The sequence below is a fragment of the Protobothrops mucrosquamatus genome, unplaced genomic scaffold (assembly GCF_001527695.2).
Source record: "Protobothrops mucrosquamatus isolate PMUCROS unplaced genomic scaffold, P.Mucros_1.0 scaffold3113, whole genome shotgun sequence".
NCBI lineage: Eukaryota > Metazoa > Chordata > Lepidosauria > Squamata > Viperidae > Protobothrops > Protobothrops mucrosquamatus.
Window position 1 is genome coordinate 52,108 of NW_015389117.1, and position 13,384 is coordinate 65,491.

At 42.1% G+C, this 13,384-nt stretch overlaps 1 protein-coding gene across 1 annotated transcript in view; it reads left to right on the plus strand.

Moving 5' to 3' along the window:
• The window catches only part of SYNPO2L (synaptopodin 2 like), a 38,822-nt gene extending 25,851 nt beyond the window's left edge, over positions 1 to 12,971 (plus strand). The window contains exon 4 of the mRNA XM_029286211.1: positions 10,651 to 12,971. Coding sequence (XP_029142044.1) covers positions 10,651 to 12,971 — 2,321 coding nt within the window. The remainder of the gene's footprint in view (positions 1 to 10,650) is intronic.
• The last annotated feature ends 413 nt before the right edge of the window (positions 12,972 to 13,384 follow it).

A 13,384-nucleotide genomic window follows, 5' to 3' on the forward strand; every position in this document is an offset into this window, starting at 1 on the left:
CCCCCTCCTGTCCCCCCCCCCCCCCACAACACACACAGACACACCAATATCTCGGGGAGATAAGTCAGACTGAGAGGAAAGGATTGATCCAAAATAACCCAGAGTGGACTAAAATCTCAGTCTCCATGCTCCTGGTCCAGCTCAATCCCACATGGGCTGAGATTATTCCAGATTCCCTCAGAGAACTTTCATAGCTGGGAAGACATTTCAACATAGATCTCTTATCTTGGTTTAAAACTTTCACCGCTAAACATGCTGGCTCTCGCTTTGCTGGTTCTATTCATGCAACACACAAACTGTAAATTATCCGACCACATCATATCCAACCATGTTGTATGAATCCAATCTGTGTGATAAGTGTAGGGTTTCTTGTCTTGTGCTCCATTGGGTTACTTCTGCACACAATACAAACAAAGGTAAAAGAATTAGAAATCATTTGATTCCCTCAACTCCATTCCCCCGCCCTGCCAATGTAGCAATATACTGTGACTGGAACATGCCTAAACATGTGTTAAGAATGGAAAATGGGATCCTTTTGTCCTAAAGGGATATTGATGGCTTAGTCCAGACATGTCAAACACAAGGCCCGGGGGCCGAATGCGGCCCGCGAAGTGGTTTCATGTGGCCCTTGAAGCCATCCTGGAAACAGTGAGGGAACGGCCCCCGCTGCCTTGGCCCTGGCCCAGGCCGGCCGGGAGCCAATGTACAATTTTGTGGTGGCCATCTTGGCACTTGCCCCGGTGGACCATGCCTTGGCACTTGCCCTGGTCCCACCCCCTTCTGCCAGAGACCCTTAGATCTGTCCCACTCCTGCGGCCCTCAGTGAAATTGAGTTTGACACCCCTGGCAGTTGTTTTAAATAGTTGGTTCTGAAATTTGACAAAAAGACAGCCAACCGGCTTTGTGCCTGCAATCCCTGCCATCATTGGTTACCCTGAAATCTGATGGAAAAGATGACATGTTAACACTGATAAGAATACAGCGGTAATGTGTGGTCTGTCAAGAATGAATTTTTTTTGTCAACAGAAAAAAAATACCCCTGCTTACTTTGTTATATGAATTGGAAGTGAAAGTTAGTCTTCTTGGACAGCACGTAAAAGTTGAATGAGAATCACAGACATAAAAACTGTATAGTAAAACAGAATGAATAGGAAACAGAAGGACCCTGGTGAAGAAAGAGTACAGAGAAGAGCAACAAAGATGATTGGGGGACTGGAGGCTAAAACATATAAGGAACGGTTGCTGGAACTGGGTATGTCTAGTTTAATGAATAGTAAAAACCAGAGACATCATCCTGCCAACAAAAGTACGTATAGTCAAGGCCATCCTACATAAAACACATTGCAAAGATCCTAAAAGCTTATTACTAGCACTTGTTAGACTATTTCTGTACAGGAATGCTACAGTGAGTACAACAGCAGAGCTAGAACAAAGCTGACACATCTGGACTTTCAATGAGATCAGAAAATACCCCCAAATTATCTACCTGCTCATTCAATCACAGAGCAAAAATAGATTGTCTTCTCTCCTAAATCAGAGAATCTTCTACATGCTGAGTCATCAGCATGCTAGTAGCGTCTTGCCTCATCTTGTGCACTGTTCCTTCCCAATAGCTTACTATCAGTTTGAAATGAATGCCTATCCTAGTGAAAATCAATAAGATCTCACGGCATACTTGTAAATAGGATCAAGCAGAAATGACATTTTAATAAAATGAGCCTACAGGGCTATTTCAATAACATAAAAAGCTATAGAGAAGTCTAGAATAATCAATAGGAATGCAATTCCATGATCTCTATTTGACAAAGGCCATTTTTCTAAAATTGGGATTAAAGCTAGATTACAGTTTATTTGAAAACTGAGCATGCATGGAATGTTACTTACTATAAACGCAGGAAAATTAAATAGGCTTTTCAAAATTATTTTTGACTCAGTTCAAGTTTTGTCCTTTATTTCTAAATTTGAGGAACCGGCCCAAAGTCCAAGAATTCTACTCACTTGGCCACCTTCACTGTTCCAACTATTTTATTCTGAAATGGCAAATGAAAATGTGGGAACTCTTACTCTGAGATTACCCTGAAAGATTTGTCTATTTTGATTACTGCAATCTTGGGAACGAGGAAATGTTTTCCAAATCCCAATAATTTTTGTCTACATTTATATAAACTGAATTCGGCCCTACAGTATATAACTTGTGTCCTCATATGCCGCAAATCCAGGTCCTTTCTCAGAACTTCTTCCTAATGCCACTCTGAACAATAAATGTTGAGGCTGATCTCTCCCTCTGACCTTCTGTCAAAAGAGGTCTTGAGGATAGATATGAAACTTGGAGACAGATATAGGGTGCTTTCTATATGTATCTGCTAAAGAGGGAAATGCTTAAATGCTTAAGCTGAAAATGGTCATAAAGAACTTTGCAGTATCTTATTTAGATGCCATATATATGAACCATTGGCCAAAATCAGCTCACATTTTTATGATTGTACAGCTACTCTAAAGCTCTGTGAACACGAACAAATAAATACCAAATTATCTTGTTAGCATAAAGTTCATTTTGATCCCATAATTTTTAGCCATTATGCCATTTATTAATATGTGGAAAGCATGCATATATTAGAATGATTTGCATTGTATTTGTTTGTTGTTCAACTAATATGCACTCTCTCAGTCACACTAGACCAGACATGTCAAACACAAGGCCCGGGGGCTGGATGCGGCCCATGAAGTGGTTCCATGTGGCCCGCGAAGCCATCCTGAAAACAGTGAGGGAATGGCCCCCACTGCCTTGGCCCTGGCCCAGGCCAGCCGGGAGCCAATGTACAATTTTATGGTGGCCATCTATACTGAAATGTATTCAGTCTTAGCTTCACAAGGCCATCTGGAAACGGCTTGGTGCTTTAAGTGCTCGAGGGCCGGGCTGGGCGTTTGACCTCTGCTGCCCAGGGCTCCAGGCAGCCCGTGCCACCATCCAGCCCCACACGCATGGCCTGAGAGGAACAGTAAGGCTCTTCCAGTGGACCATGCCTTGGCACTTGCCCTGGTCCCAACCCCTTCTGCCAGAGACCCTCAGATCTATCCCACTCCTGCCCAGGCCCCCATAGGCACCCTTGACGTGAACGATGTAGAGCTGCCCACACCCACCCAGTAGGCCACACCCACTCTGTCCATGCCCACCCTGGCCACACACCCCCACACCCCCGAGGGCAACCGCAATGCTGATGCATTGTAGATTTAAATTAGAGATTTGCTCATTTATGTTAACTAAATTGTTTTTATTCTCATCATAGTTTATTTTTGTGTTTTCTTTATGTGAAACAATTGTCTGGTAAATTAATTGTAGCATAGAATATGCTTCCTTCTGAAAAGCATTGGGGTTTTTTGAGGCATCACTCCTGCAGATCCTTGATAAACCTGGCTGGGGGCTTCAAATGGAGGTGTTGGGTATGTTTTCCTACCACTTTTGGCTGGGTATGAGGCCTCCATTTTGTTTCCCCCCCCAGATATTCTGTCATAACTTTTGTGATCTCCAAATACAAGTCTTATCTAATATCACCAATCTTGATGGCAATAGAACAAAGTTTCATTTAGTTTTTCTGGTCTTTATGTATAGCCTTTATAATCCAATAGGTTCCAAGAAATGAGTCCAGCACTAAAAGCAATGTTTTGTAATAGTCCTTCTGCTCCGGCATCCAAAAATTGTCAGTCAGGCCAAGTTGCAATCCACAATGTTCAAAGTGTTCAAAATATTCAACTACTCTAAAAACAATTCAAAGCTCTCTCCCAGCCTAACGTAGCCAAAAGTCAGATTTTTCTTTCTCTCCAAATAGTTCTTAAGATTAAAAATCAGAGCTCAGTAGGTATTTATAGTCCACAAAGGTCAAGGTGATAAGTATGCCAAAATATTTTGCTCTATTGCCAGCTGTTCTCTGTTAAGCTAGGAGTCACCGAGTAGCCAAGAAGCTAGGTTATTATCTGTTTCTAGGCTTCTTGCTAGGTCAGCATCAGTCCTTGCAGTTATAGTGCTATTCTCTAATCCATCACTAGATGTTATTCTATATCCATTTTCCACTCTCAAAACAGAAGGTTGATTTCTTATATTTCACCCCAATATTTTTTCAAAGAGAAAATCTTAACAGTTATCTCAGTTCTCAATTTTATCAAAGCTGTAGCTTTATATTGTTTCCACTTCAGTATTATGTATTTCTGTCCCTGATAAAAAAATTAAAATGCCGCTTCCGTTTCTCTGGAAGAGTGGGGCTACAGTCCCTTTCCTTCTCACGTTCGGAGGTTTTTAGCTTCTTGGGAGCCTTTTCCAGGAAATTCAGTTGTAAAGAAAGGATCAATATTCTCACCCAGTTCCAAACATGCTGTTTACGATCTGCTAGTTAGTGCTTTGTTTCTTCGGTTGTCAGTAGCTGGAGGCTGGCCACAGGGATGTAGCCAGTCTTTCCCCTGCCGGTTTGGAGGGCTTTCCCCAGATCGAATGGAAAGACCACCATCTCTCCGTGATCAGTGAGGAACCCCTCCTTCTTCATTGCTTCTTTGGGGTGACTTTAAGCCCTTTTAGGGCCCCCAGCAGGGCGAAATCATGTGTGGAAAGCAGAGCTCTGCCTTCCAGCGTCCGTATAGCTACAACATCAAACTGGAAGTCCAATGCTCCCATCATTTTAATGATGGAATATTCATTTTCTGTCTGCACTGAGCATTCTAGATGCCTGATCCTTTTCTAAAGACAACATAAGAGAAATTGGGTAACAGAAAAGGCTATTGATGTTCATGACATTTTGTCTCATAGAAGGCCTCCCGAGTAAATCAGATAGGAAGCACAACTAGATGAGTTAATTGTACACTATTGCTAGGCTAGATTAACAGAATCTTACAAGTCTGATGGAACAAATGTCCCATTACCACTTTAAACCAAGTGATCAGTTAGGGCAGATCCTTTCTAAGGTTCTTTCTCTGACCATTAATCCACTGGGGGCTCCTCTTTCTCTTGTCTGCTTTTTTTTCCTAGACAGCACCTTTTCCCTTCATCCTGCAAAGTTATCCACACAGTCCATTTCACTCTGCTACTGGCTGCCAGAGTAGGGTATTTGTTGAGGCTGCTAGGTGGTGATCAAATTCATATTTGATTCATCTTGAGATGTTTTCAAGATGACCTTCATCAAAAATAAAACAAGTGGGAAGTTGTGTAAGGAAAGATCCTTAGTCCTAGTGGACAATCGCTTAAATATGAGCCAGCCGTGTGCTGCAGCTGCCAAAAAGGCCAACACAGTGCTGGGCTGCATTAGCAGAGGGATAGAATCAAGATCACGTGAAGTGTTAATACCACTTTACAATGCCTTGGTGAGGCCACACTTGGAATACTGCATCCAGTTTTGGTCACCACGATGTAAAAAAGATGTTGAGACTCTAGAAAGAGTACAGAGAAGAGCAACAAAGATGATTAGGGGACTGGAGGTTAAAACATATAAGGAACGGTTGCTGGAATTGGGTATGTCTGTTTAATGAAGAGAAGGACGAGGGGGGACATGATAGCAGTATTCCAATATCTCAGGGGCTGCCCCAAAGAAGAGGGAGTCAAGCTATTCTCCAAGGTGCCTGAAGTCAGGACAAGAAGCAACGGATGGAAACTAATCAAGGAGAGAAGCAACCTAGAACTAAGGAGAAACTTCCTGACAGTGAGAACAATTAACCAGTGGAACAACCTGCCTCCAGAAGCGTTGAATGCTCCAACACTGGACGTTTTTAAGAAGAGACTGGACAGCCATTTGTCTGAAATGGTATAGGGTTTCCTGCCTGAGCAGGGGGTTGGACTAGATGACCTCCAAGGACTAAGAGATTTATTGCTGGACCATCCTATCAATGAACCTATTGAGCTGTGAGTTCCGTGTTCAGACCACCAATTGTTAAAAATCCACCTGAATGGAGATGATTGGCAGTGTAACAGTCAGATCCAGCAAGTTGAATGGCAACAATGCATAGAATGGTCCATCACTGCAAATTTATAAAGGAATGTAAAGAAAAATCTCTAACATCATATTGCCTTAGTTGCTGACATGCCACCTGTTTTTACATTTCTTCTGTCGGAATGGTGATGGACAAACCTCCAATAATTTTTTTTTCTATATCTCCATCAGATCACAAAGTATTTGTATTTAAGGTAGGGTCAAGTCAGGAAACAGATTATTACTTATTATTATAGATTTTAGAGATTACTGAGTCCCGAGAAAGAGAAAAGGATGAGAAACTCAAAGTAATCCCACCTTGATTTTGTGGAGACAGATTTTAATTATATTAAGTATAAGATGGTGCAGGGAGCAAATCTGACAGGCTTTCAGGATTGATGTCAGCATTTCAAGGTAAGCCAGGTCAACAAATAGACAAGGCAGCAATTCAAATACATTTTTTATAGGTGGAAAGTAGAATCAGAGAATCTTAAAACCCTGTCTGAGTTTCCATCTGCCCCATCTTACACCAAATAGAATCAAGGCAGTTTTACTTTGAGTTTCTTTCTCACATTTTCCAGGACTGAGGTGCTTTTCCTCCTCCTTCAATGGTCCATTGATTCCTTTACCAAAGTCACCTCTACATTGCTTTACACATAGTTATATCCCAACGATTAGTGATGTAAATAACTGGCACAATAATTTACTGCCATTCCTGATTACAGAACCTTGCCTTATTTTTATGTGCCAATTCAAATTAGAACAGGGAAATTTAAAAAAAAAAACAACCTACAGCTATGAAGGCAAAGAGAATTATGGTATTCATGACAAGACTGGCTTTTTTGTGATTCAGAATAGCACAATATTTAATGTTTGGTTATGGCCATTTTAGAACAAAAGAAATTAGCCTTAAGAGGGGAAAAAAACCCCAATTTTTAAAACTCCTGAGTATTTAATATACAAAACTTATATTCCTGGTTTCTGTTATCCGTGCTTTTTTTGTCAGAGAACGCCCAGAACGGAGTTCTGGCACCTTTTTTGGATGTAACCTTGTAGGGTAGGCAAGGCGGGTTGTATGACATGGCACCTTTTTTATTACAAAAAAAGCACTGTCTGTTATTAATTACAAAGTAGATAGAATCCCTGCATCATTGATATGGATCTTAAAGAATAAGGGAATAAGGAAAATTTTATTTCCCCTTAAGGATGCCCTTACAATGTTATTAGTTTTCCTGTTAGCCACATTTTGGATGTGAATAGGACACATCTGTGAAAAACAATAGTGTGCCATATTGTGTTTTGGTAGGGGTTTTTATAGGGGGTATTTTAGAGCAGGCTTTTTATTTAATATTTATTGTGATTTGTATTATCGCCTGTTCACCGCCCTGAGTCCCGTAAGGGAGATAGGGCGGTATATAAATTTAAATAATAATAATAATAATAATATTGTATAAGCTGTTGCCAAAACTCAGTTTGTGAAAATTCTTTGATTCAAACGCTGATTTAAGATTACAAGTTGAGCGTTTTGTGGGGCGGGGGGGGAAAGGAGCCGCGCATTGTGTGTGAGGTAAATTACATGGGATGCCTTTATTCTATTCAGAAGTGTGAAAACTTGTTGTCAGAAACATTCTGTCTTATTTTAACCCCAGCTATGAGAGGAGGATGGGAAGTGGAGCAAGTGTTTGACAGTTGACAATGTCCATCACCCTGTTTAGTGATGATGCCTGGAGGATAAAAATAGTGAGAGTGACCTCATGGGGTTTAGCAGCAATGCAGAAGAGACAAAAGAGTGGCTTTAAAAGGCCAGCAGAGTTGCAGTCAAAGGACCTGGGCTCTTAAGGTTTTGATTCTGCTCCAGAAGGGAGCCACTCTACTCCCTCTGTCTCTCTTTATGGAGAGCTGGGAGTTAAAAACAGTACAAGGCATGCCTTGCTCTCCAGGACTGGATGCTACTATCAAGCATTTGGACCAACCATATGCAGGTACCCATTTCCTTTGTGTCCTGAACTTCTCTTTCTGTATTTTTTTTTCCCATAGGGATAATTTGCTTGAGGAAAGAAAACTGAATTAGGGGGGGGGGGAAACCTTTTTTTTTACTTTAATTAGGAGAAAGTACGATGAACAGAACCAACAATGGGTTGGAAGCTACTTTGAACCAATGTATTGCGCAATTTCTAGTTTCTTTTAAGAGGACAATCATTTATCGTGGCAATATTACAGCTCTTTCCACCACTGATACTCTGTTTTCAAATGGCTGCCCTGTGAAAATAATGCGGAATCGTTATTTTGACCTTGCGTAATAGAAAAAAGTGGGCTTTGCTGGAAACGCTACACCATTCTCCTTTCCATCCTACTCCCTGCTTTTCGTAATGCTGAGGGCTCTTATTATTATTATCATTTGATTATTTTATAGCATCTACTAGTCTTCCAACTACTGCTGTGCCGTTATGAGACTGCTAAGGAGAGGTTTTGCCTCATCTCATCAAAGTACATTTTGTTTACTGTCAGTACATTGTAATTTCTGTGCTGAGTTCGCAGTCAGCATTAAGACAATTTAAAAAAAAATCAGAGTTACAATACAAGAAACTGGAAACTTCCATAGTACTGGACTCCCCTACTGAGGAAGGAGGATAATTCTTATTTGATAGACATATTTTAATTATTTAATAGAAGTATTTCTAGTTAGATCAGAAGACTACCAAAGTCTCTTCCAATCCTATTATTCTATGCTCTATGTTCTAATTGGGAATATGGAGAATTATTAGTACTTTGTCTACCTCCATTCCTATGGATTCTTATATCACTTTCCTTGACCCTTAATCTGCTTAATAGCGGAACTGATAACATTCCAGTATCAACATTTATCTAAAAGAGTGGAGATGCCAAGAATGTTGGATAGACCCTTCAAATCTTAGCAAATTCCAAAAGATTTCCGAGCTGAGAGCCTGCAATTTCGTTGACTTAGAATGGAATACATTTAATTATATAAAACCAAGTAAAGAACCGTGAAAAAAAATCTTACATTTTCAACCCAGACTTACTTTTTTAATGCTACATAAATTACCATTTTACTTGAGAAATAATATAAATACAGGAGAAGGAGCTGTCTTTTCCCCCAGGGCTTCTTCGTAAGTGATACTAAAAGGTTTGTTTCTGCCTTTTTTTGTAAAATTTAAGAAAACTACCCAGGAAGGACGTACATTTCACATTTTTTAAAAAAAAACAAACCTTGAAACCGAATTAATTCTAATATATAACATATAAAAACAGAATCTTGATGTATTGACTGAAACAAAAAAAAAAATCCATTGAGAGATTATTATTTTTTTGCTACTATTTTAAATTGATTCTGATATTTTTGCAAATTCTACAGAGCTGATTGATGTGATAGAAACTGACCAAAGTTCTTTTCTTCTTTATGATCCCAGGTGGCTTTTATTTTCTTGTTCTTCCTGCCTTAGATATATTATTTATTTGATTTGTATATAGCTACTTGCCTCTCACATGTGACTCTGGGTGGCTCACGACAGTTAAAACAACAGCAGAAACTATAAAAACACAGCAGCATTCAACTATCCTCAAAAATTCAATAATGCAAAGTCACAGTGAGGCAATGAATATAAGCCATACATCCATTTACATACGGCCATTGCCAAGGCTTATCTCTTCTGCACAATGGCACAGCCATGTCTTCAGGTCCTTCCTAAAGGGCAGAAATGTGGGATCAGTCTAAGCTCCAGGGGGGAAAGGTGGGTGCCATGACAGAAAAGACTCTCCTCTTGGGCCCTGTCAAATGACATTCTTTTGTGGATGGGAGTCACAATATGCCTGATCTGAAGGAATGGGTAGACGTGATTGGGAAGATGTGGTCCCTCAAATCATCCACCCCATGTCATGTAGGGCTTATAGGTCATTGCTAACACTTTGAATTGTACACAGAACATACTAAGAGCCAGTGCAATACAGCAGAGGTATAATGTGTTGATTGAGAAGCACACATAATTTTTCAAGCTGCGCTTTCTGTATCCTCTTCAGGGGCAGCCCCATATAGAGCGTATTACAATAATCAGATTGTTATCTGCTGACTTCTCTCCAGATGTGATGGGGAGAATGAGTGACAGAACAATGGAGGAAGAAGTGGACAAAGACCTGAACCTGTGGGCAAGACTGTATTTTAAATTTTGAATGTGTTGTGCCTTTATACAGAAAATGCAACAATAAAATAACAGTTGGCTTGCAGAAAGCCTAACAAGTGCAACTAGAAGCTAACTGAGCTAAATCTTTTCTTTTTTTGATGTTTTAGGGCTCTATTTTCCCTTGTAAGTTTCTTCCCTATAGGCATAAACTGGTATATCTCGCCTGATGGATCTTGATGTTATAAAGTCTAATAATTTCTGTGCCTATAAAACAGCTATCAGGAATTTACTAGCTTGAATTTTGTTGGGCCAAGTCGGAAGTTTCAGTTGCTCAATCCTGAAGGCTCTCAGGAATTTATTGCCAAAGATTTATTTTCCTCTATCAAAGTACTATGACCTTCTTGCATGCCTTTGTTAGAAGGATGTCTGATGCAGCCTTGAAGATTATTCACATCTGAGCCAAGCACATTCCTTGTCATCAGTAGATTATACAAAATTGTGCATCCATGTAGATTTTTTTTAATTTATAGAATCCTGACTATGCTTTTTGTTGTTGTCCCTTGCAGAGCTTAATCGTGGTGAGAGCGTGCAAGAAAAAACCATGAAGGAAGCCAAAACCAAATGCCGAACCATTGCATCCCTGTTGACAGATGCCCCTAACCCCCACTCCAAGGGAGTCCTGATGTTTAAAAAACGCAGGCAGAGAGCTAAGAAATATACCCTAGTCAGTTTTGGGAGTGTGGAAGAAGACCGCAACTATGACGAAGAGGACGGAGTCTTCCCAACCAGTGAGTCGGAATTTGATGAAGAAGGCTTCTCTGATGTTCGAAGCTTAACCAACCACTCAGATGGAGGAAACGCCTACCTTGACATCGAGAAGCCCAAAGGCCATCCTACACAGGAGCAGGCCCAGCTACAGCAAGGGCTGAGTGAAGCCTCCGGGAGAGGAGCACAATTATTCGAGCAGCAAAGGCAGAAAACTGGGAAGCAGATGTTGGAAAATACATCTGTCCAGAAACCAGAGGCAGAGGTCCCAAATTCAACCATACAACCTACACACGGCATGATTGGGACTGAAGCACCGGTGCCGTGGAAGGCGGAAAAGACTTCCCTAAGTGTCCACTTAGAATCTGCACCAGTTTCTAGTGAGCTGCCACCACCTAATCCTGCTCAGCTCCAGTCTCCATCTGTTATCTTTGGAGAGGGAGCCCAGATCTCTACAAATACCTCAGGCATCTTCAATAGGTCTGCTCGGCCTTTCATTCCTGGCTTTTCTGGGCAACGTCCTATAACATCATCTGTTGTGTTTAGACCCTTAGTGCTAAAAAAGAGTACTGAGAGGGCAGGTGACCAGAGAATGGCTGCCACTCCTGTCTCCCCTGTTTCTTCAGGCGCAGCCCTTCCTGCCCCTCCACCATCAGCGCAACCTAAAGGCACAGCAAGCACATCTGTGTCTCTGTACATCCCAACCGCACCATCGTCGGTCCAGACAGAGGCAGGTGCAAAATCAGCAGAAGCTAAATCACTTTCCAGAGCAGGTAGAACCTCCACTGCTTCCATATTTCTCTCATCCTCTTCTAGACCAGCTGCGGATGCAGTCACAGCTACATCCACCCCGTTATCTTCTCCACAAACCCAGGATTTTGCACCTTCCACTTCGTATGTTAGTCCAGGTCCACCGCTCCTCAATCAGCCACCAATCCAGCCCTTCACCGGTAATGTTTCCGCTATCCCACGACCTGCTTCCGAGCCTTTGGCCTCCAGGGAGCAGAGGGTTGCCGTTCCAGCTCCCAGAACAGGTATCTTGCAGGAGGCCCGCCGCCGAAGCAGTAAGAAGCCCATGTTCAAAGCTGTAGAAGAGAAGAAAAAGAATTCCCCAAATCCCGAGTTGTTATCCCTTGTGCAGAATCTGGATGAAAAACCCAAAGGGGACCATCCAGGAGCAGGATTTGAGTCAGGCCCTGAGGAAGACGTTCTCAGTCTGGGAGCAGAAGCCTGCAACTTTATGCCATTCTCAGGCCGGAAGTTCAAGACCCCACCTCCGGTGGCCCCTAAGCCTCAGCAGTCAAGTGCCCCTAATGGAATGGTGAATGGCTCCTCTCCTGCACATGACCTGTCTCATTTGAAGGGGAAAGGGGCGGAGCTTTTCGCTAAGCGGCAGAGCCGAATGGATAAGTTTGTGGTGGAGGCTGTACCAACATCCAAGCCGAGGACTCCGTCTCCTGCACCTTCTCTTCCCTCTTCCTGGAAGTATTCACCAAATATTCGTGCCCCGCCACCCATCGCTTACAACCCATTGCACTCCCCATTTTACCCATTGGGAGCTAGCAAATCCCAGGCCACCAAGGCAGAGAGCAAAGTTAAAAAAGCACCCAGTCGCAAATCAGGGATCAAAGTCATTGACTTCCTCAGACATCAACCATACCAACTAAATTCTGCCATGTTCTGTTTTGGGGAGACTCCAAACACTGGGGTCCAGGCCCCTACAAGCCCAACAGTTCAACAGTCCAGCTTGTCTTTCACACCGGCTAAGCAAGCCCCTGTGAAAACAGCCAGGACCTATGAAATTCGCCGTTTTTCCACCCCTGTCCCAATGCCAACTTCGAGTGGTATGGCTCCTACAGTGTTAGCTCCTCGTTCGGCCACCACATTGGACGAACCACTTTGGAGATCAGACGTGATCTCTACTTCTGTGCCTGCATCCCCAGGGCCATATCAGGGAGTTCTCCTCCAATATCAGAGTTCTCCTGAACTCAGCGAGACGGACAGAGGGGCTTTCTCAAGCCGGCCCAGATCATCCCTCAATTTTCAGGTAGCTAGACCCAGGTTTTCGGCATCCCAAACTGGAATGCAGGCACATATTTGGAGGCCAGGATCTGGTCACTAATGGAAAAAAAAAGGTTTTTTTTAATGTTTGTTTTAACATCTTCAGTTTTGTAAATGAGATTAGTTTCAGCTCACTGCTGATTGTGCCCTGGATTGCAAACTTACATTTGTTTCTGTGCAGTGTGCAAAATGGCCATAGGCACAAGCCAGATGTTTAAGCTAAATACTTGTCTTTGGGGTTGCCTTCTATTTAAACCTAATTCCCATAAATCAAATCAGTGAAGCCAAACTGGAGACAAACTGCCTTTCTTCTGTGGGAGGTCAGCCCCCCAGAGAAGGAAATATTAAAAGGGCAAAAGGATTTTAAAAGCAGAAACCAACCCTGTCCCCGAGTCTCTCTGTCCCACGCAGAAGCCAGCTCTGTACAAATGCAGATGTAAACCATCAGAAAAGCCCCAGCTAGGAGAAGACAAA